The sequence below is a fragment of the Oscarella lobularis genome, chromosome 13 (genome assembly GCF_947507565.1).
Source record: "Oscarella lobularis chromosome 13, ooOscLobu1.1, whole genome shotgun sequence".
NCBI lineage: Eukaryota > Metazoa > Porifera > Homoscleromorpha > Homosclerophorida > Oscarellidae > Oscarella > Oscarella lobularis.
In genome coordinates, this window is record NC_089187.1 from 191,307 (window position 1) to 216,510 (window position 25,204).

At 46.9% G+C, this 25,204-nt stretch overlaps 12 protein-coding genes across 13 annotated transcripts; 9 read left to right on the forward strand and 3 right to left on the reverse strand.

The window, feature by feature from the left end:
* Positions 1–311: 311 nt before the first annotated feature.
* On the forward strand, positions 312–3,117 carry LOC136194490 (uncharacterized). The gene is made up of 11 exons (XM_065983630.1): positions 312–540; positions 688–789; positions 919–1,375; positions 1,424–1,569; positions 1,624–1,755; positions 1,807–1,947; positions 2,003–2,250; positions 2,303–2,515; positions 2,571–2,696; positions 2,747–2,802; positions 2,852–3,117. Exons 1-11 carry the CDS (start codon positions 397–399, stop codon positions 2,983–2,985), a joined length of 1,899 nt encoding a protein of 632 aa, XP_065839702.1. The 5' UTR covers positions 312–396; the 3' UTR covers positions 2,986–3,117.
* LOC136194827 (chromaffin granule amine transporter-like) lies at positions 3,073–4,542 on the forward strand. The gene has a single exon (XM_065984080.1). The coding sequence runs from the start codon at positions 3,073–3,075 to the stop codon at positions 4,540–4,542; it is 1,470 nt and encodes a 489-aa protein (XP_065840152.1).
* Positions 4,543–4,574: 32 nt separating this feature from the next.
* Positions 4,575–5,995, forward strand: LOC136194828 (synaptic vesicular amine transporter-like). Its single transcript, XM_065984081.1, has one exon. The coding sequence runs from the start codon at positions 4,616–4,618 to the stop codon at positions 5,993–5,995; it is 1,380 nt and encodes a 459-aa protein (XP_065840153.1). The 5' UTR covers positions 4,575–4,615.
* Positions 5,996–8,284: 2,289 nt separating this feature from the next.
* Positions 8,285–9,493, forward strand: LOC136194684 (T-related protein-like). Its single transcript, XM_065983888.1, has 5 exons — positions 8,285–8,368; positions 8,424–8,703; positions 8,755–8,898; positions 8,955–9,102; positions 9,163–9,493. Exons 1-5 carry the CDS (start codon positions 8,346–8,348, stop codon positions 9,360–9,362), a joined length of 795 nt encoding a protein of 264 aa, XP_065839960.1. The 5' UTR covers positions 8,285–8,345; the 3' UTR covers positions 9,363–9,493.
* A 77-nt stretch (positions 9,494–9,570) lies between these two features.
* Positions 9,571–10,814, forward strand: LOC136194685 (proteasome activator complex subunit 3-like). Its single transcript, XM_065983889.1, has 9 exons — positions 9,571–9,626; positions 9,679–9,711; positions 9,787–9,849; positions 9,900–10,079; positions 10,126–10,191; positions 10,245–10,381; positions 10,434–10,488; positions 10,539–10,625; positions 10,683–10,814. Exons 1-9 carry the CDS (start codon positions 9,606–9,608, stop codon positions 10,761–10,763), a joined length of 723 nt encoding a protein of 240 aa, XP_065839961.1. The 5' UTR covers positions 9,571–9,605; the 3' UTR covers positions 10,764–10,814.
* LOC136194686 (pituitary tumor-transforming gene 1 protein-interacting protein-like) lies at positions 10,813–12,149 on the forward strand. The gene is made up of 6 exons (XM_065983891.1): positions 10,813–10,958; positions 11,016–11,062; positions 11,385–11,499; positions 11,563–11,677; positions 11,736–11,851; positions 11,900–12,149. The coding sequence occupies exons 1-6, from the start codon at positions 10,898–10,900 to the stop codon at positions 11,962–11,964; spliced, it is 519 nt and encodes a 172-aa protein (XP_065839963.1). The 5' UTR covers positions 10,813–10,897; the 3' UTR covers positions 11,965–12,149.
* An 832-nt stretch (positions 12,150–12,981) lies between these two features.
* On the forward strand, positions 12,982–18,101 carry LOC136194674 (tubulin monoglutamylase TTLL4-like). The gene is made up of 21 exons (XM_065983876.1): positions 12,982–13,789; positions 13,839–14,021; positions 14,074–14,184; positions 14,238–14,314; positions 14,365–14,454; positions 14,512–14,616; positions 14,734–14,816; positions 14,887–15,015; positions 15,410–15,532; positions 15,591–15,689; positions 15,842–15,976; positions 16,032–16,139; positions 16,200–16,260; positions 16,318–16,350; positions 16,408–16,479; positions 16,535–16,612; positions 16,675–16,735; positions 16,792–16,862; positions 16,927–17,015; positions 17,125–17,201; positions 17,370–18,101. The coding sequence occupies exons 1-21, from the start codon at positions 13,138–13,140 to the stop codon at positions 17,435–17,437; spliced, it is 2,505 nt and encodes an 834-aa protein (XP_065839948.1). The 5' UTR covers positions 12,982–13,137; the 3' UTR covers positions 17,438–18,101.
* LOC136194687 (bursicon-like) lies at positions 17,989–18,861 on the reverse strand. The gene is made up of 2 exons (XM_065983892.1): positions 18,785–18,861; positions 17,989–18,716 (listed from the first exon to the last, which is right to left on the reverse strand). The coding sequence occupies exons 1-2, from the start codon at positions 18,797–18,799 to the stop codon at positions 18,255–18,257; spliced, it is 477 nt and encodes a 158-aa protein (XP_065839964.1). The 5' UTR covers positions 18,800–18,861; the 3' UTR covers positions 17,989–18,254.
* Positions 18,602–22,412, forward strand: LOC136194676 (inactive polypeptide N-acetylgalactosaminyltransferase-like protein 5). Of its 2 annotated transcripts, XM_065983879.1 has the most exons (12): positions 18,602–19,004; positions 19,071–19,170; positions 19,220–19,697; positions 19,871–20,037; positions 20,084–20,453; positions 20,507–20,624; positions 20,672–20,839; positions 20,894–21,103; positions 21,161–21,262; positions 21,317–21,442; positions 21,494–21,979; positions 22,026–22,412. In XM_065983879.1, exons 3-11 carry the CDS (start codon positions 19,240–19,242, stop codon positions 21,614–21,616), a joined length of 1,842 nt encoding a protein of 613 aa, XP_065839951.1. In that variant the 5' UTR covers positions 18,602–19,004; positions 19,071–19,170; positions 19,220–19,239; the 3' UTR covers positions 21,617–21,979; positions 22,026–22,412. The 2 variants fall into 2 exon arrangements, with proteins under 2 accessions (XP_065839951.1, XP_065839950.1); XM_065983878.1 differs by having other exon boundaries at positions 18,602–19,166.
* LOC136194829 (uncharacterized) lies at positions 21,673–22,345 on the forward strand. The gene is made up of 2 exons (XM_065984082.1): positions 21,673–21,979; positions 22,026–22,345. The coding sequence occupies exons 1-2, from the start codon at positions 21,673–21,675 to the stop codon at positions 22,343–22,345; spliced, it is 627 nt and encodes a 208-aa protein (XP_065840154.1).
* Positions 22,413–22,533: 121 nt separating the features above from the next.
* Positions 22,534–23,899, reverse strand: LOC136194683 (uncharacterized). Its single transcript, XM_065983887.1, has 7 exons — positions 23,621–23,899; positions 23,449–23,566; positions 23,281–23,396; positions 23,145–23,226; positions 23,010–23,089; positions 22,832–22,958; positions 22,534–22,780 (listed from the first exon to the last, which is right to left on the reverse strand). Exons 1-7 carry the CDS (start codon positions 23,857–23,859, stop codon positions 22,709–22,711), a joined length of 834 nt encoding a protein of 277 aa, XP_065839959.1. The 5' UTR covers positions 23,860–23,899; the 3' UTR covers positions 22,534–22,708.
* An 11-nt stretch (positions 23,900–23,910) lies between these two features.
* On the reverse strand, positions 23,911–25,142 carry LOC136194681 (uncharacterized). Its single transcript, XM_065983885.1, has 7 exons — positions 24,873–25,142; positions 24,716–24,815; positions 24,539–24,657; positions 24,407–24,491; positions 24,270–24,349; positions 24,094–24,220; positions 23,911–24,045 (listed from the first exon to the last, which is right to left on the reverse strand). The coding sequence occupies exons 1-7, from the start codon at positions 25,094–25,096 to the stop codon at positions 23,962–23,964; spliced, it is 819 nt and encodes a 272-aa protein (XP_065839957.1). The 5' UTR covers positions 25,097–25,142; the 3' UTR covers positions 23,911–23,961.
* Between the last annotated feature and the right edge of the window lie 62 nt (positions 25,143–25,204).

Below are 25,204 nucleotides of genomic sequence, written 5' to 3' on the forward strand. Positions count from 1 at the left end.
GTTTTGATGTTGACATGACCATGGCTTCCCAACGCCGACGACTTCCAGGGTTCCGCCCTTTAGGCTTTCCCCACCTAGCCAGAACTGAAGCTGTGCGTGCGTGCAGCCGCTTTTATACGAAAGCTGATGCAATCGTTATGCAATATCCGTTGGTGACGGCATTGTCTTGAATTCACCGGGGCAACGGGTTGGTCGAGAAAACTCGCGTCAATTTTTCACGTGTTCTTTACGGTGACGTACCGTGATCGAAATTGGCGCTAAATCAATGGCGGCTCCTCCGTTTTCTTTCCATTATCGATGTTCGTTTGCTCTCTTTTCACATCGACACGTATGTTTTGATTTATCGTACATTCGTCCGAGTGCCCGTATCAAGGCGTATTTCCGCGACGCGTTCTTATGGAGAAGACGGACGTTCTCGACCGGCGCGTACGACTCGAAGACATCTACGCGACGCTCGTCAACGCGGTAGCGAAAACGCGAAACGAATCGACGCAAAAAGAAGCCGCACTCACTTCTGCGATCGATCCCCGCATCGAAACGGTAAAACCTCATAACGAAACCACCCCGAAGCGAAACAGACAAGCGCTTGGGGCCAATCGCGCGTGCATTCGACGAAGAAACTCGCGAAACTCGCTCATAGCAATCCGATAGCATACGGCCCCCCCCTCATGGATTTTTCTCTATTAGGCGAAGCTCATCGACGAATCGACTGTTTTTGCTATAATCGCCGAAGCTGAAGAAGCGGTGAAAAGCGAGCCGAATGTGCTCGAACTCGACGCACCAGTGACGGTACAACATACGTAGATATAAGACTTCCTATAGACTTATATGGGTACCGTACATTGGGACCTTAATTAATGCTAGTCCATGTGGGCGGATGGAAGATTATTAATAAATTTTTATTTATTTTATTTTTAGATTTGTGGTGACGTTCACGGCCAATTTTTAGATCTGATTAAATTGTTTCGCACCGCCGGCGGCGGTCTCCTGCACGACACGCCGAAAACGCCGTCCCAAACGCGCCGTCTTCCCAATCGCATTCTCCGCGGTCTCAAAGCCGAGCCGCGAAACAACTCGACGTTTCTCTTCCTCGGCGACTACGTCGATCGCGGTCCCGATTCGTTCGCCTGCATGATATATCTATTAGCGTTAAAGGGCGCGTTTCCCGAGCGAATATTCTTGCTTCGAGGCAATCACGAGTGCCGATGCATGACGTCGAGGAAATACGACGAGGGGCAAAATTTTCGGGAGGAGTGTCTTAGATTGTATAACGAAGACGTGTATGAGCGTTTTATGGCGTGTTTCGATTGTCTACCTATTGCTTGTCTCGCTACGTCACCTATTGGGAAATGGCTCTGTTTGCATGGTGGAATAAGTGAGTGCACGTATTAGAATTCCTATTTTATTTATTTATTTATTGTAGGTCCTCATTTGCATTCTGTTGATGATATTCGAGCGCTGGATCGATTTCGGGAGCCTCCTCTTACCGGCTTGTTCTGCGATCTGCTCTGGTCGGATCCTTTTAATGAGGAAGTTACGGAAACTTTTAATGATAAAGACTATCAGGAAGTAGGTCGTTATATGAAATTCTTTGTAATTATTAAATTGATTTTCTGGCTATAGTTTCTTGAGCTTGATTTTTTGCCAAATCCGCCGCGCGGCTGTTCCTACTTGTACGGCTACGAAGCCTTGCGAGTATTCTTAGGTGAAAATTCTCTAATGGGCATCATAAGAGCTCACCAGTGCATTGAAAATGTAAGAGACTCGCTCTGGGGGAGAAGTCTAGCTCAGTCTCTTTCTTCGTAGGGCGTTGGCTATCATTTCGCCGCAACGCGCAAGGAAAAATTCCCTTTTCCTCTCGTCACAACCGTCTTTTCAGCTCCCAACTATTGCGGAATGTACGACAACGTGGCAGCCGTCGTACGACTTACAAAGGACGACATGCAGGTAGATAATCCTAAACTCCTAATATCTAAAACGAATTCAACGTTGGTTTTTCAAGGTCAAACGATTCTCATCCGCCGACGAGAAAGATCGACGAGAAATCCTCGCTTCGGCTATACCAGTGATGCTTAGAGACGAGGTCCTCGCCGCTCTGCCGCGGGAATCGTCGGAACGATTCATGTCTGTTCATTTGGAACGAAAGCGGCGTCGAAGCAGCGCTAAATTTCAGTCTGCCGTGGCGAGAGACGCGTCCAGCGACGTTCACCCGGGCTGGCAGACTCTTCGACGTTGGCAAAAAGTCGTTGGGTAGGTTGAAAAATGTGTCTTTCTTGTATTATTATTTGGAGTCTTGTTTCAGTCGGTTTGGCGTGATGCTAAAGCAGACGTCGCGTTCGCGACTCGCAGCCACTGCGAGGGACGTGGAAACGAGTCCTGTTATTCCAGAAGATGAAGTCGTCGCGGATGACGATGCAGTTGAGCCGGCTCGTCGACGGCGCAGTAGGGACACTGAAGCCGAAGTTGAAGAGTTTATGGCGGCTATGAAACAGACAAAACAGTCTACGTTGCGACGGTACGTCACCCGGCAGTTGATCTCATTTTGCTAGGACTACGTTTTTCTCTACTAGGAGTCTGTCTGAAAATTTGAATGCGGATGATGTACGGCAGATGCAGTTGGTTTTTGATGCCATTGACGTGAATCGCGATGGGTTTGTGTCTACCAGTGAGTTGCGTCAATTCGCTAGCGATGTTGGGTAAGATAATTAGGCTTATTTCGCTTTTTGTGCATACGTAGTTCTTGTAGAGAGTACTGTGACGCAGATAGTCAGGTTGCTGAAATGATTTCTGGAATGGATACCGGTTAGTATTTTTTCAAGAGATCTGTTCTCACTTTTTCTTCCCTTTTTAGATGGGGATGGCAAAGTGAGCTTTAAAGAATTTGCCAAATACATAGGGAGATTGACTGGAAAAGAAGGAAAAGGATACGAGCAAGCTCGACGATATTCCCTTGTCACTCCGCTATCCAGTTCCTCAACCGAGTAACAAATCTGAACTTAGGATTGGAGGTAGAGAGCGTTTTTGTGCATGCAATAGTTTATATACATACTGTAGATTTTTGAGAAATTCGCTATGGTTACCGTACTTAGACAAAACACTGCGCACGTTAAAGTCAAAGACTCGACTCGACTTTCTCATGCCATGGACAGCTCCAAAGACATCGAACTAAAGACATTAATCGAAGAAGAGGAAACGACGGCCTTTACAAGCGAAGCAATCGACTCGCTAGAAGAAAAAGACGAGCCAATACCATCGTTCCGAAATCGCCGCTCATTTCTCCTACATCGACTCCGTTCCTATCGACCCTTAGCCGCGTTCGTTGTCTTCATGGCTCTTCTACTCGATACCACGCTCACGACGGCCGTCGTCCCGCTTTTACCAGACCTCCTTCCCAATATCTCCAAAATTAGCACGGGAACGATTCTCGCATCCAAAGCCTTCTTTCAACTCGTCTCCGCCTTCGGTGCGGGTCCCCTCACCGATCGAGTCGGCTTCGCTAGTCCTCTAGTCGCTGGTTTCGTGCTTCTAACCAGCGCTACACTCATCATTGCCTTCGCTGTCGAATTAGGAAACTCGACCGTGGGCATATACACAGTCATATTCGTATCTCGCTCTCTCGAGGGTATTGGCTGTTCGCTGGCGTCTACAGCCGGTATGGCACTGATAGCAGATCGCTATCCAGACGACGAGGAACGCGGACGAATAATGGGACGCGTTATCGGAGGCATAGGTCTTGGAGTTGTATTGGGATATCCATTTGGTGGCGCCTTTTCGGGAATTCCTGGCGGAGTCGAAGCCGGATGGAAGTATCCGTTTCTTATTCTTGCTCTAGTGGGATTGATTGATCTCGTCTTGCAGCTACTTATTCTTGGCTATCGAGAGAAAAAGAAAGAACGAATTGAGAGTGAGGAGAATGACAAAAAAAAAGTGAGTGCTCCATCTATGTGGACTCTCATCAAAGATCCCTATGTTCTGCTTGGATTTATTGTACTGACGATGTCTCAGCTGCCTGTCGCGGTGACCGAGCCTCTTGTTCCTTCATGGATGGAGACAAACTTTCTACCAAAGCCCAAGCCTTACTCAATTGGCTTGGTGTTATTATCCTTGACTATATCTTATATGATAGTGGCTCCTTTGGTAGGTAAAGTACATGGGAAACATCGATGGATAGGTGTCCTCTTGGGTATGATTATTATGATCATTGGCTTATGTACTCTGCCGTTGGCGGCTCTGCCTCAACGAAATAACATTTATTATTCTATTGTACCATTATTTTTAATGGGTGTTGGTATTGGGTTGACTGATTCTTTGATGTATCCAACGATGGGAGCTTTGGCTGACTTGAGACACTCGTCTGCTTATGGGGGGATGTACGCTTTGACGGATATTGCTGTCAATATTGGGTTTGTGATTGGACCGCTGTATAGCTCAGGAATTGATCAATTAGTAAACTTCAATTGGGCTATGTGGTCGGTGGGAATTATAGCTGTTTTATGTTGTCCATTCATAGCGTTTCTAAAGTCTCCTACGCCTAAGAAATAAATATGTAAATCAAGGGATAGCGCGAGCGTGCTTAGTCGATTGGAATTTGCGTGGAATTCGGCGCTCCTCGGCCATGACAGGCACCGAGGACATAGAATTGTGCCATCTAATCGAAGACGAGAAAGCGACCGACCCAAAAGAATCAAAAAAAGACACGCAACAGCACAAAAGTCGACTCGATCGACTCCGTTCCTATCGTCCTCTCGTCGCTTTCATCGTTTTCATGGCTCATTTACTAGACAACGTTCTCTTTACAGCCATCGTTCCCATTCTACCGGGCCTCCTTCCGAATATCTCCAACATAAGCACGGGAACGCTCCTCGCATCCAAATCCTTCTTCCAACTAGTCGCCTGCTTCGGTACCGGTCCACTAACGGATCGATTCGGCTTCACGAGTCCTCTCTTAGCCGGTTTCCTGCTTCTTACCAGTTCGACGATCGTCCTCGCTTTCGTCGTCGAATTAGGCAAATCGGTTGCCAGCAGATACGCGGTTATTCTCGTATCTCGTTCTCTCGAGGGAATCGGTTGTGCATTGACTTCTACAGCCGGTATGGCAATGATTGCAGATCGCTATCCCGATGACGACGAGCGCGGACGGGTCATAGGAATTGTTCTTAGTGGTATTGGCTTGGGAGACGTTGTGGGATATCCTTTCGGTGGCGCGTTTTCTGGGATTCCTGGTGGAGTCGAAGCCGGATGGAAGTATCCGTTTTTGATTATTGCTGCTGTGGGATTGTTCGATTTGGTCCTGCAGTTACTCGTTCTTGGCTATCGTGAGCGAAAACGAGTCGAGAGCCGAGCGAATGTTAAACTATCTATGTGGACTCTTTTTAAGGATCCTTATATTGTGCTTGGATTTGTTGTGATAACGCTGTCTCAAATGCCCATCTCTGCGACTGAACCTATTGTTCCTGCTTGGATGCTAGATAATTTCAAACCGAAGCCCAGGTCTTATTCGGTTGGCTTGGTGTTATTGGCATCAACTGCATCATATCTAGTGACTACTCCTCTCGTGGGAAGAGTGCCAGGGAGACATCGATGGATGGGCGTCATTTTGGGCATGATTATTATGACTATTGGCCTCTCTACTCTACCTCTCGCTGCTCTACCTCGACGGAATAATATATATTTTTTAATTGCACCATTGTTATTGTTGGGAGTTGGAATTGGTATGACGGATTCCTTGCTGTATCCAATCATGGCGTCTCTCGTTGATCTAAGACACGCATCTGTCTATGGGGGAATATATGCTATAACAGATATGGCTATTAATGTTGGTTATCTCATTGGACCACTCTATAGCGCAGGAATCAATCAATTAGTCAATTTCAACTGGTCTATATGGTCAGTGGGAATTGCGATCATTTTATCTTGCCCTTTTATAGGATTTTTAAAGTCGCCCAAATCTACTAGAAAATGTGAGGTTATAGAAAATGACGAATTGAATGAATAAGCAAATCGGTCATGTGATCTCTGACGTCAGACAGTTACGTGTTTCTCAGGGCGAAAGCAAGCGCCCACCAAAGTCGGCCTTCCGCCTGCGATTCATCGATTCCATGCTCTGTTCAATGTTCAGAAGCCGACGGGGATTCGTGAGCGAGCGCGTGGAAGCGGAGGAGGAAGAAGAAGACGGCTTTGTTGTCATCGCCGTAAAGAAGTCTCCTTCTAGACCACGAGCGAAGACCCAGTACCAAAAAAGTCCATTCAGAGATCAGAGAAGCGGCGAAATGCGAATAAACGAGCGAAAACAGCGATCGGCAGCGACCGAAACTGCTTTTCGCTCCCGTTCGGCGCACGAAACGAGACGCAATCACTTCGAAACGCCAAAAGAGACGTCGTCTAACGGAATTACCGTCGCCGACGTACCATTTCGACTATCGAAAGAATTTCTCGGGTCGCGAGAAGGTTTCCGCAATATAAATCTTAGACCTATAGATTCCCAGTATTTTTCGTACGATTTTGCATTGGAAAATCAAATAGTTGCGTCGATGGATTAGGAATATTTTTTACGTACCATGCGCATTCTTTCGCATCACGTGTTCGACCCTTATTACTATGACGGCACCGACGGCACCAGCGTTCCCCGGCATCCAAGTCGAACCGTTCAGCCGCTTAGATGTCGACTTAGTCGAGACGAAACGACGGGACGCTCTAGAAAAGTGGCAAAAGTTCCAGAGCCTCTTCCACGGCCACCCGAAAGGCTACGTCGCTCACCCCGCGCCCAAGCCGAAAGCGAAAGTTGTTTACTCGATGGTCGAAGCGCTGAGAAACGTAGAACCCCTTCAGAAGCCCTCCAGCAAAGACGAAAAGATCTCAATCACCGATCCAGGTCTAATGATGTTTATCTATATCGATTTGCACGCTTCGACCGATCCTAATGGATTTGACGCTCTCGCTTCCCTGAAACCGAGCACGCCTATTCACGTGGGCGTCGTTCAAGCCGTGACGAGCACTGAAACGAATCGCTACTATACGAAACTCGGCGCAGGAGCTGATGAAAAAATGCTCAATCTAAAAACCATTTTGCCTCGTCATGCAGTACTCGATTCAGTCGGGGAAAATCGACTTCTTCCTGCTTATAGTCAATCCTGCGAGGTCATTTGCACAGCTGGAGAATTGCAGAGTAGGGAGAACATGGTCGGAGTTGAATTACTTTTCTATGATAGCCCGTCGACTGAGGCTTCCTTTCAGCTGACCAAAGATACAATGAAAAATTGGTCTTTGGGGGCGTTAGGGGATGCCACTTGGAATTTGACGCGATTTAGTCGTAAAACGGAATTTATTAATTGGCTGGTTTTGTATGATCCAACAAGTAAAGAAACCTCGTTTGGGCGTCCTTTTCTCGACTGTCGTTGGACGTCAGAGTTCACCTATGTTCCACAAGAGAACGTACTCATACCCACATTTTTTCCAATTACCGAAAGGGTGAATGTTTCGGTTGGAGATTCCAGGCTCAGTTCAACGCATCTTGAGCGTCCGTGCAAGACAATTCCTCATTTGGATGATTATCATCATTCGGCGAATAACCTCTGTAGGGAGTTTGTCTATTATGGCGATGATATAGTCTACAAGATGCCTGCATTTGTTGAAGCAGACGATTTGCCTGAGCACGAAGACAAAGCCGGAAAGCTTAAACTTATTTCTAAAAAAGTCGAACCATATGCCTGATATAATTTTTTTCAGTCGCCTATATTCACGTGACTAGTTGTTCACCATGTGCGTGCGCGGTCCTCTAGAACGCAGGCGTCTACGCGAGCCAATCAGCACCAATAGCGCGTCAATTCGAAGCGCTCTAGCAACTACGCAGGCTTCCCCGCACCAGCACTCGAAAAAACGAACGGATGGCGTCGCCAAACGACGAAAACGCAGCTCCCTCGTGTTCTTCATCGCTACCAATCCATTTCGATCGCCGTCGTCGTCGATTTGACGACGACGAAGACGCTATTTCGCCGTCGCCTGCGGCGGCGACGATGACATCGCTTGCTGGCGACAGCAGCGCCACAAGCGACGAATCTCCACAGTCGTTCGTCCGTCACGACGCAAAGCGGCGACGAACCGACGATCGCGGCGAACACGTGGCGTCGCAGCCAAAGGTAATTAGATACATCGTACATCGATTGCGCTTCTTCTATCGTTTGTTTGTCGCGCAAAATCGATAGGAAATCGACTTGATAGTCGCCGGGGCCCCAACCGTTTCGTCATCGAGAGACGAGAATTCGCTCGGCGTCAAGACGAGCGGTGGAGTCACAGTCCAATTGAATAACGCGACTTTGTGGAACGAATTTCATCGGATAGGAACCGAAATGATCGTGACAAAGGCAGGAAGGTAAAGAATCCCAAATAATTAATCTTACAATAGTGCATGGTCCTTTTCTCTAAAGGCGCGTCTTTCCCTATCTCGAATTCGTCGTGCGCGGACTCGATCCGCAGGCACTTTATAGCGTTGGGATCGAAATCTATTTGATTGACGATACGCGATATAAGTTTGTGAATTCTTCGTGGTTGGGAGTTGCTAGTGAGGCGACGGCTGAGGTCCCGGTCGCTCGACCGTCGACTTTCACGCACGAGAAGTCTCCCATGAAGGGAGAATTTTGGATGGGAGACGTCGTTTCCTTCAAAACGACCAAAATCACAAACCACGAGGAAAATTTGAAAGGACACGTGAGCAAAACCACTGAATTAATGAATTAATTAAAGTAATTCTTTGTTCAGCTTTTTCTAAAGTCTATGCACAAATATGGAATTCGAATGTGGATAGCGCTGAAAGAGCGTGAATCGACCGAATACAGAACGATTTTTAGAGAGGCTTTTCCTGTCTGCGAATTTATTACAGTTACGTCATATCAAAACAAAAAGGTTCTCTTGAGTCTTCTCTATAGTAGTCACAAGCCAAGCCTTACTCTTTATATTAGATAACTGAAATGAAAGTGAAGGAAAACAACTATGCTAAAGCTTTTCGAAGACCAACAGGAAAAGATCTCCAGCCAGCGTTTCCGACTCCGCCAGCGACCCGTTCACCGTCACACGCATCCTCAGCCTCAGTAGCGCCGCCATCCGAGTGTAAGTCGATCGCCCAAGGCACGGGCTGCGATCTAACGTACTCCTCTTCTTTTTGTGCAGACTGGTCGTTCTCTTTTGACCCGTTTTTTCAGTCATTTTCATCGCAGGCTTTTTACTATCCAAATGTTTATCCGTATGATTCCACTGCTGCACCTTCGTTTGTTTATCAGCCTCAGGGAGCGTCTTCTTCTGCCCAAGGTCCTGCTACGACGACAGCTTCTGAACCTTCTGAACCTTCAATTCCAAGCCAGTTTTCTTAACAACTTGTACATACTGTACCACGTGGACTTGTATACTTTTGGTACACGTTTCTTTTGGGATTTATTGCTTTGAGTTAGAGTTCAAGTTGAGTTCATGTACCAAATTTTTTTCTTAATTAAATAATAATAAACTTACGTAAACATATCCGCACGACGGACTCTCAGTGACTTTCGGTTGCCCAATGTTCTCTCGTCACCTAACGCGCGCAAAGCAACTCGTGGCAGATCGATTCTTCTCCGTCCATGGACCAGTACGACCAAAAGGTACCGATCCACCCTCTCTTCTATACTGTGTTCTACTAATCGACACGCCTAGGTGAAGGAATTCAAGGACGAATTCATGAAAGAGGTAAGAAGGTTGTTCGCGACTTCGCGCGCGCGCCGAGGGGCCTTTCCACCGCGAAAAAATCTTTTTTTATGGTAGGCTGAAACGCTTCTGCGCGAATTCTTCCCTCGGAAAGTCATCGAACTGAACGACATGCTCAAAGTGACCAGAGACCTCAAAAATTCCAAATAGTCAATAAATGTCTCTTATAGTCAGAAGCATTTTCAGAACTAGACGACTTTTCATCTATGCATGAAGCTCCTCCTCTAGTGACTTCAGCTAAACCACCAATTGACGGTGGCCCAGTCAAAAAAAAGAGAAAATTGGGTGATGACGATGAAGAGGCATCTGTTCCCCCTCCTCTTCCTCCTACTCTTATTCCAGCCAATAAAGTACGTTTAGGACAGCTGGAGTACCTCACTTTAACTTTCCTAATAGCGCATAGGCAAAGTTATTGCCATTCTCAAGCCGGAAATTCGAACTCTTATAACGACTTGTAATAAGGTAAATATTTTAATTAGTATGGAGATCTATTTTGTGACGTTGAAATCTTCTAGGTGAAAGTTTGGATACAGTTGCTTATACCTCGGATTGAAGATGGGAATAATTTTGGCGTTTCTATACAAGAGGATACTCTCAGTGAAGTGACACGACTAGAAAGTGATACATCAAGTTTTCTTGACCATGTCTCAAGGTACGTCATCCCCAAAATCTAAATATTTTACACAAAATGGCTCTGTGTCTAGATATTACGTGGCGAGGGGAAAATTGGCCTCCAAACTTTTGAAATATCCTTCTGTCGTAAGAAGGACTTGAAAATGCTTTTTATTTTATTTTTTATTTTATCTCAGGAGGATTATCATATTGCTCTCAATGAGCTCGATGAGAAGCAGTATGTTGCATTGCGACTTACTCTCTGTGAAATGCGGAATATCTACGTATGTGACCATAATAAATCGTATTGACTCTTTTTTCTAAGAGGTTTCTCCTTCTAGTCGGGTCTTCACGATATGATAATGAAAAATTTGGAGAAAATTAAAACTCCGAGAACGCAACGAGTCGAATCGATGTATTAGCTGCAAGAAAAATTCAATGGGCGTACCTAATCGAATCACAATGCAAAATTATTGTTTCGTTCAAGCGCGTTACTATAGTGACGTCACTGTGTAATGCCCATGTTAGGTCAGTGACGTAAGCGTTGTAAAGAGAGATGAGACAGTTCGTCGTCGTTCTCGGTTTCCTTGCCTTTCTAGGCACTGTTTTATGCACAGGTAGATTTCTTCTTGTCGCTCGCGACTTTAGAGTGGTCTCGACCCGTGTTTTTTCAGACTGCGGCGATTACGACGGAGTCTGCGGCCAATGTCTGAGCTTCAAGGTACAATACGCGTATCTGTTCCTCCCTCCCTTGTTCGAATCGCTACCGAAAAGCCGAACGAATCGTTAAATAAGGAAAAAACGCGACGGGGGCGCTCCGGCCAAAATCGAAACAGTGTCACTTTACACTAGCGCCTCTAGCGTGTACTCCCTCCTTCCATCCCCTCCCCTCCCCTCTATGAGCAAACGAACGAACAAAACGAACTTTCTATCGATCGATCGACGGCGTAGACAAAATAGAATCTTTAGCAGGGGCGGGGGCGTTGTCTCGTAGACGTAGAATGAAGGAAACCTGTCATACAGTCATAATCGTGGTTTTTTAGTGCCACTGGTGCTCTAACGGGACGAAAAATGCAGCCGGAGATGGCTTGGGCACTTGCGGTAGCAATTTCAATCCTTCATCATGTGATGGGACCTGGTTTGTTCTTACCTGTTCGAGTACGTCATCAATTAATTAAGCGCTTTTTTTTAAAAAAATTCCTATTTACTATTGATTTTTAGTTCGGGGTATCATATGGGTATCGTTAGCTGGAGTCGGAGCTGGTATATTTTTGTTTCTTGTTATTGGCTGCACTATTTATTGCTGCTGTTGTCGCGGAAAGTCTCGCAGACAAAGGTGTGGGGTACTCAGCTTTTGCCCTTATAAACGGATCTAGTTTATTATTTCTATATAGAAAAATGAGAAAGGAAGACATGGAAGATCAGCATAGGCGACGAGAAATGAAGGAGAGACATGACGATCGTCGTTCGGAACGACGAGCCAGGAACGACGCCATCAGAAAGAAATACGGTAGAAAAAAAAATTGAAAATCTGCTATTGTGTGAGCTCCTCCTCTAGGCCTTTATAAGGATGATGACGATCAGGAGGAGAAAGGTGAAGGTCGTTATCAGAGGTTCGACTAACCGTTTCATTTGCACTTGGTGGGGTTTTTAGACGGCTGAACTTTATGGGCGGGTTAGATAGTTCTTTCTCTCACTCTGTCTCTCTGTGTATGTGGTATGTTATTGCGTGTCGTATTTTATTATTATTGACTATGTGTGATTTTTTTTCTGTCTGATAGGAAAATCATTGTTTGGTTACATGGCAAGGTCTCGAGTTCGTTTCGTCGCGTGCTTTATATGCTCGTGTCCCTTCTGAACCGAATCATCCAACTCGCTAATCTGAGCGATCTGCTCTTCCGTTTCCTCTTTCAGATTCATAGCGAGAAGTTTCATGTTTTCGAGGCCTCGCGATACGGCAATCAATTCCGCTTCGTCTTCTTTTCCTAAACCGGGCTCCATCTCTTTAGTGACGCTCTCCTTGTCGAGCCACCCGGTCAAATCCTCACTCGGAGGCAGTGTTGTCGATGGAGGCATCTCGTATCGTATCATCGCTTTGAATCGACTCCCCACGTCTTCTACTATAGCAACGGCTACCGCGGAAATAATCTGAACAGTCAGAGATTCCTGTGCAATTGTCAGCTGATAGGGACTCTGTCCTATCAACTCCAATCGAGATCCTGTCGCCGCTTGGAACACCTGACGACCTCGCTCATCTTCCACACACATTTTTGTCTCGGAAAACGTCAAGCTTCCTGGCCAGTGAACTCTGCTATCAATAGCATACAAAATAGGATATTTGATATCGACAGCAGGGCTCGTATGACTTCCCTTGCGGCGTTTCGCATATTGGACGAGATCTTTCGAAGCGTTCCACGTGTCGAGCCACGAGCCCATGTCTTTGAGTAGTGACGTAGATATGCCGAGATCGTTATGAAGTGCATTCATTCTCTGGACTGATTGTTTAATTTGTTGACCCTGAGCGTGGAGTTCCACCGCTGCACCGGTCAACGTCCGCTGAGCGTCGTCGACCAATCGGAGCAGTTCGCTATCGCGCACACTCGGTGACGTCACGGGTTGTTGTAAGGTGCCAAGGAGTCCGGCGTTCTTCCAGAAATGATGCAGAAATGCGTGCGTCGAATCGCGATTAGGAAACGAGGAGAACCAGTGCTTTTCGTCGTTTCGGTGCGTTTCTACTGTTAGGGCTGAATAGAAGAGATTCGTCGTTTCCTTGCGAATGTTGACCACTTCGCTGAAATGGAGACGGCGACGAGGATCTCCTTTGGTCGGACTAAACAAGACGAATGCGGGATAGAGTTCCAGGCGACCAGAAATCCATTTTCTCGCGTCCTTGTCGTAATACGACGACTTCCATTCGCGAAGAGGCTGCGACATAACAACCGGGAAATAACAACAATCCGGGCAAGTCCTCCTCGTGTACGTAGCAACGCTACAAAACGGGAGAAGGAAACATTCGATCGATCGATCATGAACGACGGTCGCCGAAGCCTCCTAACAGTCGGAAACCTCCGCTGGCAATCGTCCCAAACAAAACCAGTCGCTCTCGGCCACCAAATCACCTTATCCGTCATCCCATCGCGCGGTCTCGTCATCCAGCCTTCGACGACGGCGTATTCGCGCGCAGCGCTGCGCAGCGGCGCCGATCCATCCTTCGCCGACGCGCTGAAGCAGCGTCTCGCCGATTTGACGACGATTTCGCGAGCGCGAGCGAGCGAACAGCTCTCGAGTTCCGGCGTGACGACAATCGCTTCCGATACCGAAGAGGAGGACGAAAAAACGATGTCGCCGATCGAAATCGAATGCGAGGACTACAGCGACGAATCGAGCGTCGATCTGGAACTGGAATTAGACGAAGAAGACGAGAAAGAAGTCGAAGAGCTGCGGCGAAGTAGATTCATCAAAAAAAAAATTAATTAATTATTGTTAATTATTTTTAGCGCGAACTGCGTCGTCTTTTACTCGATGTCGACTGAAGGGCGGTTCCAAGGACGTTATAGGAAGAGGGAAAAGTCTCTCGCCCACTGCTTTAGCGGAACTCGAACACACGTCTTCCGCTTTGAGACCGAGTCTTTTTCCCAACTGCAAACCGACTATTCATTTTGCTGTAGAAGGAGAAAAACGTGAGTTAGTCTCTTTGACCCTCTCCTTTTTGTCATTCCTTGATTTTTTTAGTTACGAAATTGCCGCGTTCCGTACTGAAATTATTCAAATGGAAAATGAGCTCCATTACTCCTAACATTGTAAAGAATTGTCTAGCACGATCCGGGTTCAAAGCCACAAAGAGTGCATAACAGAAATCGCGTTTCTAATATAAAATCAATAATTTTTACCTTAAGGGAGCGATGATTGGCTTGGCTCCTGGGGAAAGCATATGAATGCAACGGCATTTAGAGCGGTGCAAAGCCATCAAAAGGTGCCTCGAGAAATTCTTCACGGAAAACCATTCCTTTATGACGCGTCTAGGTAAATCATTTTCCTGGAAGTTTCGAGATTGGACGAAAGGATAAACTGTGGCGAAACTTAGTTCGCATGCAAATCCGCTTTGGAAAGAAAGTAACGGAGAGGGAAGAGGGGTTATTGACCAACATTTATATATCTTGTCTGTCTAAGGAATACGACTTCTTTCCTCAGACGTTTATATTACCAAACGATAGCCGAACGTTGAGACAGGAATTCGAGAGACTAGGCGGAAAACAAAAATGGATTATTAAACCGGTAAGAAAAGGGAGAGAAACGGGGTTCCCATACGTCATAGGCACCTTCTCCACCTTTATGTTTATATAGAGGTATAGGTATTGAATTTTTTTTCTTTTCCCTCCCCCCGATCTCCAGCCCGCCGCCGCTCGAGGAATCGGCATACGGGTCGTTGACAAGTGGAGTCAAATTCCCAAACGAAAACAAGTCATAGTTCAAAAGTGCGCTCTATCTAGTTTCGTCATCGTCGTCGTGCGCACAATCACTAATTCAACTGCTTGTCCTACTTAGGTATTTAGACCGGCCTTTTTTGGTCAACGGAAGCAAATTTGACCTGAGGGTCTATGTATATGTAAGCTCGTACGACCCGCTAAGAATCTACGTCTTTGACGACGGCCTCACTCGTTTCGCCACCTGCAAGTAAGGAGGGGGAAATAAAGGGGGGAGGGCCTCGCATTCAAATCCAATTGTTGCGATATCGATCTCTCGTTGATTTCGATCTGTTTTCGTTTACCTTGGGTCTATTTCGGTAACAAAGCGATTAGAGCCAAAGGGGCCGTGCGAAACGGCGCTCGCACAAAGGCATGTAAATGATATTGCTATAGCAAGTATGACGTCAATGCAAGCGTTACTTCTGCTTCCATTGTACGATCAAGCTGTATTTACGTTGCCCGTTTACTTATCTCACTCGCCTTTTAACCGGTTACCCTTATTGGTATATATTTGAAGCAATTTATGGTGTCGCCTCGGGTTTGGCCCTTTGGGGGGGAGAAACGATTTCCTATGCATTGGGACTAATGGATGGGGGGTGCAGATATTCGGCGGCCGCGAAGTCGCTATCCAATCGCTTTATTCACCTGACCAATTACAGCGTGAATAAGAAAAACGACGCGTTTGTGTCGAATTCGGACGAAACCGTTTGTCAGGGGCATAAATGGTCAGTCCGTGCATGGGTCGACTTTTCGTAGTCGAGAATCGAAACTGGGACGATTTAGGGGGTTAAAAGCGTTTTGGGAATACTTGAGGGCCGATGGGATTGACGTCGATTGCCTCTGGGAGTCCATAAAGGACGTTATCGTCAAGACGATTATCAGGTCAGTGAGAGAGGGCCGGGGGAAGGAAAGGCGAGATGCGCGTTCTCTCGCTCGTTCTCGCTTTCCCTTTTATTTGCATGCGATTGACAAATTGGGCGTTATCAAACACCATTGTTCCCCTTGGGGCGGCGTTCGTCTTTGCGCATATGCAGTGGCGAGGCGCCCGTAAATAGTTTGATGAAAACCTACGTGAAGCGAAAGTGGAGTTGCCACGAACTGTTTGGCTTCGATATCATGCTCGATCGGAATTTGAAACCCTGGGTCCTCGAGGTCAATATATCTCCGAGGTGAGAGATAGGCTTCCTTCCTTTTTGGGGTCAAAAAAATTTCCGAAAATACTAGTCTACATTCGACATCGCGGCTGGACAAAAACATAAAGGGTCAAATGGTTCGGGATATTCTAAACATGGCTGGATTCGAGTTACCACCGGAGGCGAAGTCTGTGCCTGAGTACGTCCTAGTAACGGGGGTGGGGATGCCTGAGTCAGTGAGAATCCTTTGCATGATTAGGGTATCCAGCTGCGTACCAAGTAGAATATCATATAGCTTGGAACCCCACGAGCGTTTGAAGGTAAACCAATCTGTCACTATAAAACGCGTTCGGCGCGTGATATTGTCACCGATCTAGCACATTTTCTACCAACAAAAACATTTGGATTCCGTACGCTAGATCGAGAACGCGCGGAATGGACGACGTTTATGTAACCCCCCCCTCTAGGCATCCCTACGCACGATACTCGACGTTCTGACGCCCGATGACGTACGCATCCTAATAGAAAGCGAAGATGAAGTAAGCGACCAGCGATTCTAAACACGCGAAACCTCCCGCACCGATTCCTCCGTAGTTCGCGCGACGCGGTCGCTTTGAGTGCGTATTTCCGACGCCGACGACGCACAAGTACTTAGGCTTCCTCGAAGTTCCAGTAAGGATATGGTTAGCTAGCCGCAATGGGGGGGCATACGCGAAAAGAATTTTTTCCTATAGCGCTATTACAACGTTCTCCTCGCCGAATGGGTTCGGCACTACAAATCGTTTTCGAGCAAAGGTTCGCTCGTTTTTTTTCTCTCTCTTTTCGTCGTTGTTCACGTGGGTGAATCATAGGCGTTGATCGATTAATTTCCTACGCGGTAAAGTCGGTTCACCTGCAGGCTGTGGCGGGATCCGATCATCGCGTGAGTTGGAACTCTCTCTAAGCATGTGGATTCGTTTTTTTTCCTAATTCAATTTTTCCCCAAGTGGGTCGAATCGTTGAGGCGATGGGCTTCGTCGGCTCCTGGAAACCCGTCCGCTCGATCGGATGCAACGAGATGCCGTCCCAAGACCAGGTGGGGGATTAAATTCCTGCTACAGGGCAGGTGACGGCTTCGTTTGGCTAATATTCATTAACCCGCATTTTGTATCCCTTTTCCCCCCCGTCGTTTCCCTCCTCTCAAGTTTGGCGACGACGCGAGGCAAAACGACGAAATCGCATCTCCCGGAAATAAGCCGGAGAAACGGGGAAAAGGACAAAGGTAAGCGACGACGCGTGGATCCATGCATAGGCTAGCTAGGCGTCGCGTCGGGGCACGCATACATGAGACAATCGAAGTGCACCCCGCGGCGCAGCAACCAAACAGTCGTCTGCATAGCGGAAACGGCGGTTGCCTACATGTATACCTTCCCCCTTTCTCTCTCTTCAGTTCCGATCAAAGTAAAATCGTGCACATCTGATCATGGCCATCACCTTGGGCAGCCGAATCGATTATAGTCGCCGCGCCCGGCCTGGCTCCGTACTATTATTATATATGGACTATTTGGTTTTTTGTTCACGGGGCTGAAAGGCGCGCTCGGTGGATAAGGCGTCCGAGTGCGTGTTTTTGTAAATAATTAATTTGTTGGGGGTAATTTGGGACTAATCGGTTCATTGTCCTATTGAATTGCATCCACGTGGCCGCCTTAGCATCCCGCGCGCGGCGCCAGGCGTTGGGCGGCCATTTATTAATTAATTAATCACGGAAGGCGCCGTGAGGCATCGCGTCCTTTATTGGAAATGAAAACCTCATTCACCCATCCAATATCAATATCCTCCTCCCCTCCTCCCTCCTCTCAATTGGAACTTCACGTTGGCGAGCATATCTTTGATACGAGCGAGAGAGCGAGCCAAAATGCAAATACGAGAATTGACCACAAGGCATCTGGAGTCAGCTCGCCACACAATAAGGACGCGTTGAATAAGCAATCGAACATTCAAAATCGTGGGCGAGCGGGCGGGCGGTTTCGCGATGATCGAGCAAGTGCACTTATTAAATGACCCCCAAATATTTCATCATTCTCAATATATTTATTTATATATCGACGGTTCTGCTGCAGCTGCGTTATATGTCCATTAGAACGGAAAGCAATATATATCTTTATATATCTTTGTCTTGCTAAGCTAGAGTTCAAGTTCATGAGATTGTCGTCGGTATACAAAATTTATATATATGTACGTATGTCAGTCAGTCATAAGAGAATTCCGGCTGCTCTTTTTACTAATGAAGACGAGATAGGCGTGGTGCATAATGTGTCTCTCTTTCTCTCGCTCCCTACGCGAGACATTCGCGACGGCAGGCGCACTCGGCCGCCTCGTAGAACGTCACGCGATGGGGCGACTGTCCGGGACAGCGCAACTTGACGGTGCGCTCCTTCATTTTGACGGGGACGCAGCACTTGCACGTGCGACGAAAATAGTTACCGTTCCAATCGGACGTGTGATACGAATCGCACACGCCCTTACACGCTTTCGCGCGAACGGTGCGCATCTGACAGCCGCGTCTTCCCACGTCGATCCACAGGTTACTCGGTTGGCACGTGGTGTCATCGCGCTTCGGAGGCGTCACAAGGGCTTCGAGATCCATCGGGAACATCATTCGACCGACGCCGGCGGATGCCTCGCTTCCGGACTTGACGTCGCGTCGCGTCGTCTTTCTCGCGACGATAGCGCGTTTTTTCGTCGCTCGCGATTCGATTTCGGCGACGAGGGTGATTAGTAGGCAAACGAAGAGAATCTGGAGTAAAGAAGACGACTATGAGTCTCTTTCCGGGTTTCGTACGTGGGGAAGAGCGTTTTGCTCACCTGTCGGTAGTACATCGTTGATGAGCGCGTGATCCTTGAGTCTCGCTCTTCGGGCGTCGAGTGGAGTGAAGTGTTGTCAGTTCGTGACCGCTATTTATGCCACTTGTCGCGCTGCTGCACGTGAGTTGGGCACGTCCGTGTCCCGGTTGCTCGTGAATTATTTGTTGGGAGAGAAATCCGCGCCCTCGAACCGTTCGTATCCTTTCCGAATCACAAACAGGTATGCATGAGAAGGAAACTTAATTTAGCGTGGAACCCGGAGACGAGTTAGTCTTCCGATGCTCAGCTTGTCAAAAATTAAATTACTGCAAACGGAAAACGCAGCCTTCCTTGAATTCCGCCCTGACAAGTTCAAAGGATATTATGCATGCAGGTCAAAGACGTAGGTTCGTCTCTGAGATACGTAAATTTGATTACGAAGACATTTGTTCCTAGAGAACGCACGCTAGAACCTCATGGGCCGCCGCCGCCAACATTCGTCGAAATACATCTACTGCGTCGTCGGCGTAGTAATTTCATCACTCGCCTGGGGAGCAATCTTGCTCCAACTCCACGCCGGCGATCCAGCAACCGAAAAACACCTCTTCCGTCGCATTCGCCCGAAATTCGTCCAAGAATCGCAACCATCATCGCCTTCGCCGACGTCGCGCGAAGACAAATGGCAAGACGAAGTGCGTCAATTGCATCTCGATCCGAACGAACCGATCCGCATCGATCGCCAAGACGAATTTCTGCGTCGAAACGGTCCAACGCTATCGGCGCACGAAATCGACGTGCGACGCGTAAACGCCGTCGAAAGGGGCGAGGACGATAAGCGCGCCGTTCAGAGGGGCTACGACGCAAATGCTTTCAATCAAGTCGTCAGCGATCGCATCGGATTTCGTCGCGACGTTCCCGATACGAGAAATATACTGTAAAATTTATTATTTGAATTCTCCAAATCATTGTCGTGTAAATGTGTTAATTAATTCGATTAATTAAATCGACCTAATATGTATTAATAATATTTTTTTGATTATGTAGTAGACGAAACGTTTTAGGGAAGGAGACTATGAAAACTCTCTCTAAGTCTTTTCTTTATCATAGTTGCGCGTCTCGCGCGTATCCGTCTTCGTTGCCTCAGGCGAGCGTCATCATCTGCTTTCACAACGAAGCGCCGTCGGCGTTGCTTCGTACGGCGCAGAGCGTTCTCGATCGAACGCCGTCTCGTCTCCTAAGGGAAGTCATTCTGATCGACGATTTCAGCAACAGAGGTTAGAAAAATAAATATTTAATTAATTAACCTATTCTCTTTTCTAGACGAGATGGATTCTCCTCTAAAGGCGTTTCTGAAGAGCGAAACCAAAGTGCGTTATCATAGGAACGAGGAGAGGATTGGTCTGATGAGAGCGCGAAATGCTGGCGCTCGATTGGCCGTCGGTGACGTCATCGTCTTTTTGGACAGTCACTGCGAGGTGAATCGTGATTGGTTGGAACCGTTATTGGCGCGAATTGGCGCCGATTCGACGCGCGTTGTTTGTCCCATTATCGACATGATAAACCCAGATACGTTCAGCTATAACGAATCGCCAATTGTAAAGGGGGGATTCAATTGGGGAATGAATTTTAATTGGGAACAATTGGAGCCGCACGAAATTGACACGCCCGAGAAACGAATCCAAGCCATAAGGTAAAGAGAGACCGTGTTATTCATCCTTATTAATAATCACGTGGGGGCTGCAGGTCACCAACTATGGCTGGAGGATTATTTGCAATCAATCGCGACTATTTTCATCGTTTGGGTGCCTACGATGAAGGAATGGAGTCGTGGGGGTCAGAAAATCTGGAGATGTCTTTTCGAGTAAGGGAAAGGGTCTGGGGAGAATTTTTTCTTATTGCTTTTTTAAGGTTTGGATGTGTGGCGGGACTTTGGAGATTATTCCCTGCTCTCGCGTTGGGCACATATTTCGGAGGAGTCGTCCATACGATGAGCCTAGCGACGCCATGAAAATGCTACGAAATCAATTACGACTCGTCCACGTGTGGCTGGACGACTATAAGAAGTATTATTATCAGGTGAGAGCTCCAACATCAAATATGGTCATACATACTTTGACGACGTGTTTCTAGGTTTTTCCCAATTATCAAGGCATTGAATATGGGGATGTGAGTGGGCGGAGAGCGTTGAGGGAACGACTTGGCTGCAAGTCTTTCGAATGGTACATCAAAACCATATACCCGTCTGTAAAGCTGCCGGTGGATAAGGACAACGCGGCGGAGAGAAAAAAGGCTCCTAAACGAACAATCGTTCGAGATAAAAGGACGCTTAAAATTGGCCAGGTAGAGAAACTAATAACAATCCGTGTTAATTAATTAATTAATTATTTATGTTTATAGATTGTTCATGAAGGTAGTCGGAGTTGTTTGGACATTGCGGGGAAAATGTCGGTGAAGGGTGCATCGGTTGAATTGAACCCGTGCGCGCAGAACGACGATCAGGTCAGAGTCAGACCAAGGCTTTCCTCTCATCATCTCTTTTTAACTGTTCTCTAGACCTGGATATACACGGGTCGCCAGGAAGTGAAACTAGGAAGACTTTGCTTGAGTTATAAAGAAAACCGCTTGTCTATGATCCGATGTGATATCAGGGATCGAAATCAAGTTTGGGAATTGACTCAGGTAGGCTCAATAACCCATCTAGCATCACATACACAGCAGTACTCTTTCCAGCATGGAATGTATCATCCTGCCTCAAACACCTGCCTGGAAGTTTCTTCGACCAATCATCTCGCACTTGGTCCCTGCATCGATGGAAGCAGACATCAAATGTTTACATGGTTAGAACTGCATTAGATTACACTAAGCCGGACATCCTGTTTATAAACGACATCACGTGCTCTCTGGGGACTATGGCCGACCCTCGTTGGAAAGAGAGGCTGAATCCCGTGCAGGACGACGTCATTGTTCTTCTTAGTGGTCTTGTTGGGGGTTCTCTTTTCGATAAGCTCTTGGCTGAAGAAGTTTTGACGGATGATCAGTACGATGATCTCGATAAGGCGAAAGAGACCAAGACTGACAAAAATGTGGCATCAAAGTTGGTCAAGCTGCTAAAGACAAAAGCCGAACCAGCGTACGAAAAGTTCTGTAAAGTGCTCCAAGCAGTCGACGGGGGAAAAGATGTTCTTGCACTACTTGAAACTTCATCGGTTGACGAAGGTAATAGATAAGCAATTAAACGCGTTTGTTTTAAATGATTACTTAGGCAAGAAAGGTAAAGATGAGGACAACGATTTTTCCAAAAAGTTTCGAACAATTTCGAGCAAGATTAGTTCGTATTGGGAATGGATAGCTCGATGCATTCCACCCAAAGCGTTTGATGATTCAGAAATAGAAGCCATCAAGAAAAATCATCGTGATGACGTTCGAGCACAGGCGTACCAAATGCTTACGGAATGGAAGCAAAAATGGGGCAGCGAAGCATCACCGAAAAATCTTTGCAAAGCACTTCTCGACGAAGAAAAGCGTTCAACTGCCAGTGAATTGTTTGGATCAAATATGGTTCACACCGTTGACTCCATTTAGAGTACGGGCGTATCCGGGTTTGTGCGTTAGACCACGTTGTTCGAAAAAATGCCGTTTGAGAGTTTCAGTTTGTGTCTTCTTCGTCGCGATCAGTATCGACTTGGTGAATTTTCTGATTGCTGTCAGTGACTGGCGACTGCATGCCGACGTGTACTTCGAATCGGGGCCCCCGAAAAGGAATCATCGACTTCGAAGTGAGAAAACGCAAGTAAGTCGTATTGAACAATTAGCCCACGGGACGCAAAGGCTTCCCTAGTCACTCTACTACGCACCCCAAGCCTCGACGTTGCCTAGAAAGCCGAAAAAAACGTAGATACACAGACAGACATCGAACGGTCCAAAACAAAATCCCCACAGTTTCCTTTATAAGTTTTCGTACGTGCTCCCACCCGAAGGCGTCTTTTTCCCGCACGTGAAAGTAAACAAGATTCCGTCCTTTGGAATAAAAAATCTTCCACAATTTAATTAAAGACTCTAATAATTCACCTTGATCAATCCGGGCAACGATGCCCAAAGGCGTGCATTAGGAAGAGCGCCCGTGCCTCTTCCGCCCTTCACGGCAGCGAGATAAACGATCCCAATGATCAAGTAGACTACAAGGAGTGAAAAGAATCTAGACGTCCAAGTTTAATTATTTAATTCATTAAGTTGTCTCTATTCTTACGCTGCCACCATTATTGTACCAATGCTTACAGCTGCACTGATATGTTGGGGACAGCAGTATTCGCTGGTTAGCACAAAATGCTAAATTGATTTTTAATTAATTAAAGCCAACCAATGAGACACCGCTATTACTTACAAATGATTCTATTGTGCCCTTTGCGGCTATGAACGAAGTAGTATTGCCTTTCTCCGAGCAAACGAGAAGCACGGACGATGACCTAATAAAAAAGAAAATTCCTAACGTCTGCTTCGAATCGGAGAAAGTAACCTACGCTGTATTCGTTCCCCCGCTGTACGTAACAATGATTCCCTGCCCCGGCATATTGGTATAAGTCGCCGTGCTAATTTTTCCTAAATTGGCCCACGCGTTCGACATATTCTGACAGACCTATTAAAATCGAAACGATAGACTAGCGTGTATCGTTCGTTCTCTTCCGTACCGCCCCGTCTTCTTCCACGGTGCAATGCGAGTTCTCGTCTCCCAGGGTAAACGGATGGCAGGGATTGAAATAATAGAGGGCGTTCGATTGAGAATTGGCGTCAGGAACGTCAGTAAAACTACACGTGTAATGAATAGATGAATAGAAATCGCTCTCGCTCGAAATCACATACTATGGACGTTTGCTGTACGAAAGTGGCGACAAATCGATTGTGCCCGTACCGTCGCTCATCTTGCAACCGCAACCGTCCTTTTTGCACGTAGGGGGAGCCTTTGGGGTTGGCGGGGCTGTCGTTCCAGTCGGACCAGAGGGCTTAGTTGTCGGTGGCTGGGTCGTCGTTTGCCCGTGCACGCATAAATGAGTAGAGAGAAACGCGCAGAGCAGCGATACAAGCAACGTCGTTCTCGTCATTATCCTTTAGGGAGGAAAGCACGCGATTTTTGGTGCGCACGTGAGACGGGAAGCAGGAAGCGAAAGTAGATCGTTTCGGTTTATAAAATAATATCATAATAATTAGACGAGCTCGTTTTCTTCTTCTCGCGTATCGTTATACGAAACGGGCGTTTTACCGCACGTGAAAGTGAAAACGGCTCCTCTCTAAACGACGACTTAGAAAAACTGCGAATTTTTAAATATTTTAATTACTTTGATGGCGCTTGGAAGCGATTTCCAAAATTTGACGTTGGGAATTACGTCGCATCCCCGTTTCCCGTCGACAATTCCCTTATAACTCGCGCCGACGCAAAGATAGACAATAAGCAGAGCAAAAAATCTAAAACCAAAAATCGATGAGGAGAGAAACTCGTTTAAAAAAAGCTCACATTATCAAAAGCACCGCCCCAACACTCATCGAACCCTTTTCTTTCACGAGACAGGCGTGCGGACTAGTCAGCGTAAAATACTACATCGAAACGACCCCAATGAAAAGGAAACCCCAGACATAGAGTATAGACCCTACGTAAATATGATCCCTCTCGTCGTAGCCACTATAGGCGAAAATGGTTTCATCAGACCCTCGCGCACAGTAGAGAACAACGGTCGATCTATGAAGTCTAGGATAGAAGTTTATGCATAGGTTTTGCTCGCTTACCGAGTTGACTTTTCGCGATACGTTATTTCGACGATGTCGTCGAGGGGATCGTACGTATAGTTCGCCGTAGCCAACTTGCCAATGTTAACGAACGTCCCACCGGTTAAATTTTGACAAATCTGACACACAAAAAACGAGCGTTAATCGCAGAAGAACTATATGTATATATGTCTTTACTGCGACGTCGTTTTTTACTGTGCACGTCGATCCCAGATTGTAAGACGAGCACGGATTCCACGAATAGTAGTTATCGTCTGAATCACGGACTCGAGAGAAACTAGACCCAGTCAATGCACACGGGGGGTAGAGAACGTACGAGACGTCTTTGTCTCACTAGGGCTCCTTGTCCTTATCGTTTGATATGGACGACAGATCAATGACTTCCGACCCGTTTGACATTCTGCATCCGCATCCCGACTCGATGCATTGGAGCGGCGTCTCGGCGCTAATAGGGGGCGGTGTCTTCGCCGCCGCCGCCGCCGCCGTCGTAGTCATCGCTCTCAGGCAGATCCATATCCACATGTAGGATGCGAATAGACGACCTAGTGCATTATTCATTGTAACGTCTCTGAGAAATTCGCCACCGCAATCGTGTAGACATGCGCATAGATGGGTTTTGGCAGATTCACGTGAGCCGAGTAGGGGTCCATTAGGCGGGCGAATGAA

Excerpts from the sequence above, each read along its gene's own strand:
- LOC136194490 (XM_065983630.1), top strand. The coding sequence starts at position 397 with ATGGAGAAGACGGACGTTCTCGACCGGCGCGTACGACTCGAAGACATC. Across the intron at positions 1,376-1,423 it reads CTGTTTGCATGGTGGAATAA|GTCCTCATTTGCATTCTGTT; the intron begins GTGAGTGCACGT and ends TATTTATTGTAG. Across the intron at positions 1,948-2,002 it reads TTACAAAGGACGACATGCAG|GTCAAACGATTCTCATCCGC; the intron begins GTAGATAATCCT and ends TGGTTTTTCAAG.
- LOC136194827 (XM_065984080.1), top strand. The coding sequence starts at position 3,073 with ATGGTTACCGTACTTAGACAAAACACTGCGCACGTTAAAGTCAAAGAC.
- LOC136194828 (XM_065984081.1), top strand. The coding sequence starts at position 4,616 with ATGACAGGCACCGAGGACATAGAATTGTGCCATCTAATCGAAGACGAG.
- LOC136194684 (XM_065983888.1), top strand. The coding sequence starts at position 8,346 with ATGATCGTGACAAAGGCAGGAAG. Across the intron at positions 8,899-8,954 it reads CGTCATATCAAAACAAAAAG|ATAACTGAAATGAAAGTGAA; the intron begins GTTCTCTTGAGT and ends TCTTTATATTAG. Across the intron at positions 9,103-9,162 it reads AGTAGCGCCGCCATCCGAGT|ACTGGTCGTTCTCTTTTGAC; the intron begins GTAAGTCGATCG and ends CTTTTTGTGCAG.
- LOC136194685 (XM_065983889.1), top strand. The coding sequence starts at position 9,606 with ATGGACCAGTACGACCAAAAG. Across the intron at positions 9,712-9,786 it reads AGGACGAATTCATGAAAGAG|GCTGAAACGCTTCTGCGCGA; the intron begins GTAAGAAGGTTG and ends TTTTTATGGTAG. Across the intron at positions 10,626-10,682 it reads GTGAAATGCGGAATATCTAC|TCGGGTCTTCACGATATGAT; the intron begins GTATGTGACCAT and ends TTCTCCTTCTAG.
- LOC136194686 (XM_065983891.1), top strand. The coding sequence starts at position 10,898 with ATGAGACAGTTCGTCGTCGTTCTCGGTTTCCTTGCCTTTCTAGGCACT. Across the intron at positions 11,063-11,384 it reads GCCAATGTCTGAGCTTCAAG|TGCCACTGGTGCTCTAACGG; the intron begins GTACAATACGCG and ends GTGGTTTTTTAG. Across the intron at positions 11,500-11,562 it reads GTTTGTTCTTACCTGTTCGA|TTCGGGGTATCATATGGGTA; the intron begins GTACGTCATCAA and ends ATTGATTTTTAG.
- LOC136194674 (XM_065983876.1), top strand. The coding sequence starts at position 13,138 with ATGGAGACGGCGACGAGGATCTCCTTTGGTCGGACTAAACAAGACGAA. Across the intron at positions 14,022-14,073 it reads TGCTGTAGAAGGAGAAAAAC|TTACGAAATTGCCGCGTTCC; the intron begins GTGAGTTAGTCT and ends TGATTTTTTTAG. Across the intron at positions 16,351-16,407 it reads AACAAAAACATTTGGATTCC|GCATCCCTACGCACGATACT; the intron begins GTACGCTAGATC and ends CCCCCCCTCTAG.
- LOC136194676 (XM_065983878.1), top strand. The coding sequence starts at position 19,240 with ATGGGCCGCCGCCGCCAACATTCGTCGAAATACATCTACTGCGTCGTC. Across the intron at positions 19,698-19,870 it reads CCCGATACGAGAAATATACT|TTGCGCGTCTCGCGCGTATC; the intron begins GTAAAATTTATT and ends TCTTTATCATAG. Across the intron at positions 21,443-21,493 it reads AAGTTTGGGAATTGACTCAG|CATGGAATGTATCATCCTGC; the intron begins GTAGGCTCAATA and ends TACTCTTTCCAG.
- LOC136194829 (XM_065984082.1), top strand. The coding sequence starts at position 21,673 with ATGGCCGACCCTCGTTGGAAAGAGAGGCTGAATCCCGTGCAGGACGAC. Across the intron at positions 21,980-22,025 it reads AACTTCATCGGTTGACGAAG|GCAAGAAAGGTAAAGATGAG; the intron begins GTAATAGATAAG and ends ATGATTACTTAG.
- LOC136194683 (XM_065983887.1), bottom strand. The coding sequence starts at position 23,859 with ATGACGAGAACGACGTTGCTTGTATCGCTGCTCTGCGCGTTTCTCTCT. Across the intron at positions 23,567-23,620 it reads TCGTACAGCAAACGTCCATA|TTTTACTGACGTTCCTGACG; the intron begins GTATGTGATTTC and ends TTACACGTGTAG. Across the intron at positions 23,227-23,280 it reads AGCGGGGGAACGAATACAGC|GTCATCGTCCGTGCTTCTCG; the intron begins GTAGGTTACTTT and ends CTTTTTTATTAG.
- LOC136194681 (XM_065983885.1), bottom strand. The coding sequence starts at position 25,096 with ATGAATAATGCACTAGGTCGTCTATTCGCATCCTACATGTGGATATGG. Across the intron at positions 24,816-24,872 it reads GATAAGGACAAGGAGCCCTA|TTTCTCTCGAGTCCGTGATT; the intron begins GTGAGACAAAGA and ends GACTGGGTCTAG. Across the intron at positions 24,658-24,715 it reads CAGTAAAAAACGACGTCGCA|ATTTGTCAAAATTTAACCGG; the intron begins GTAAAGACATAT and ends TTTGTGTGTCAG.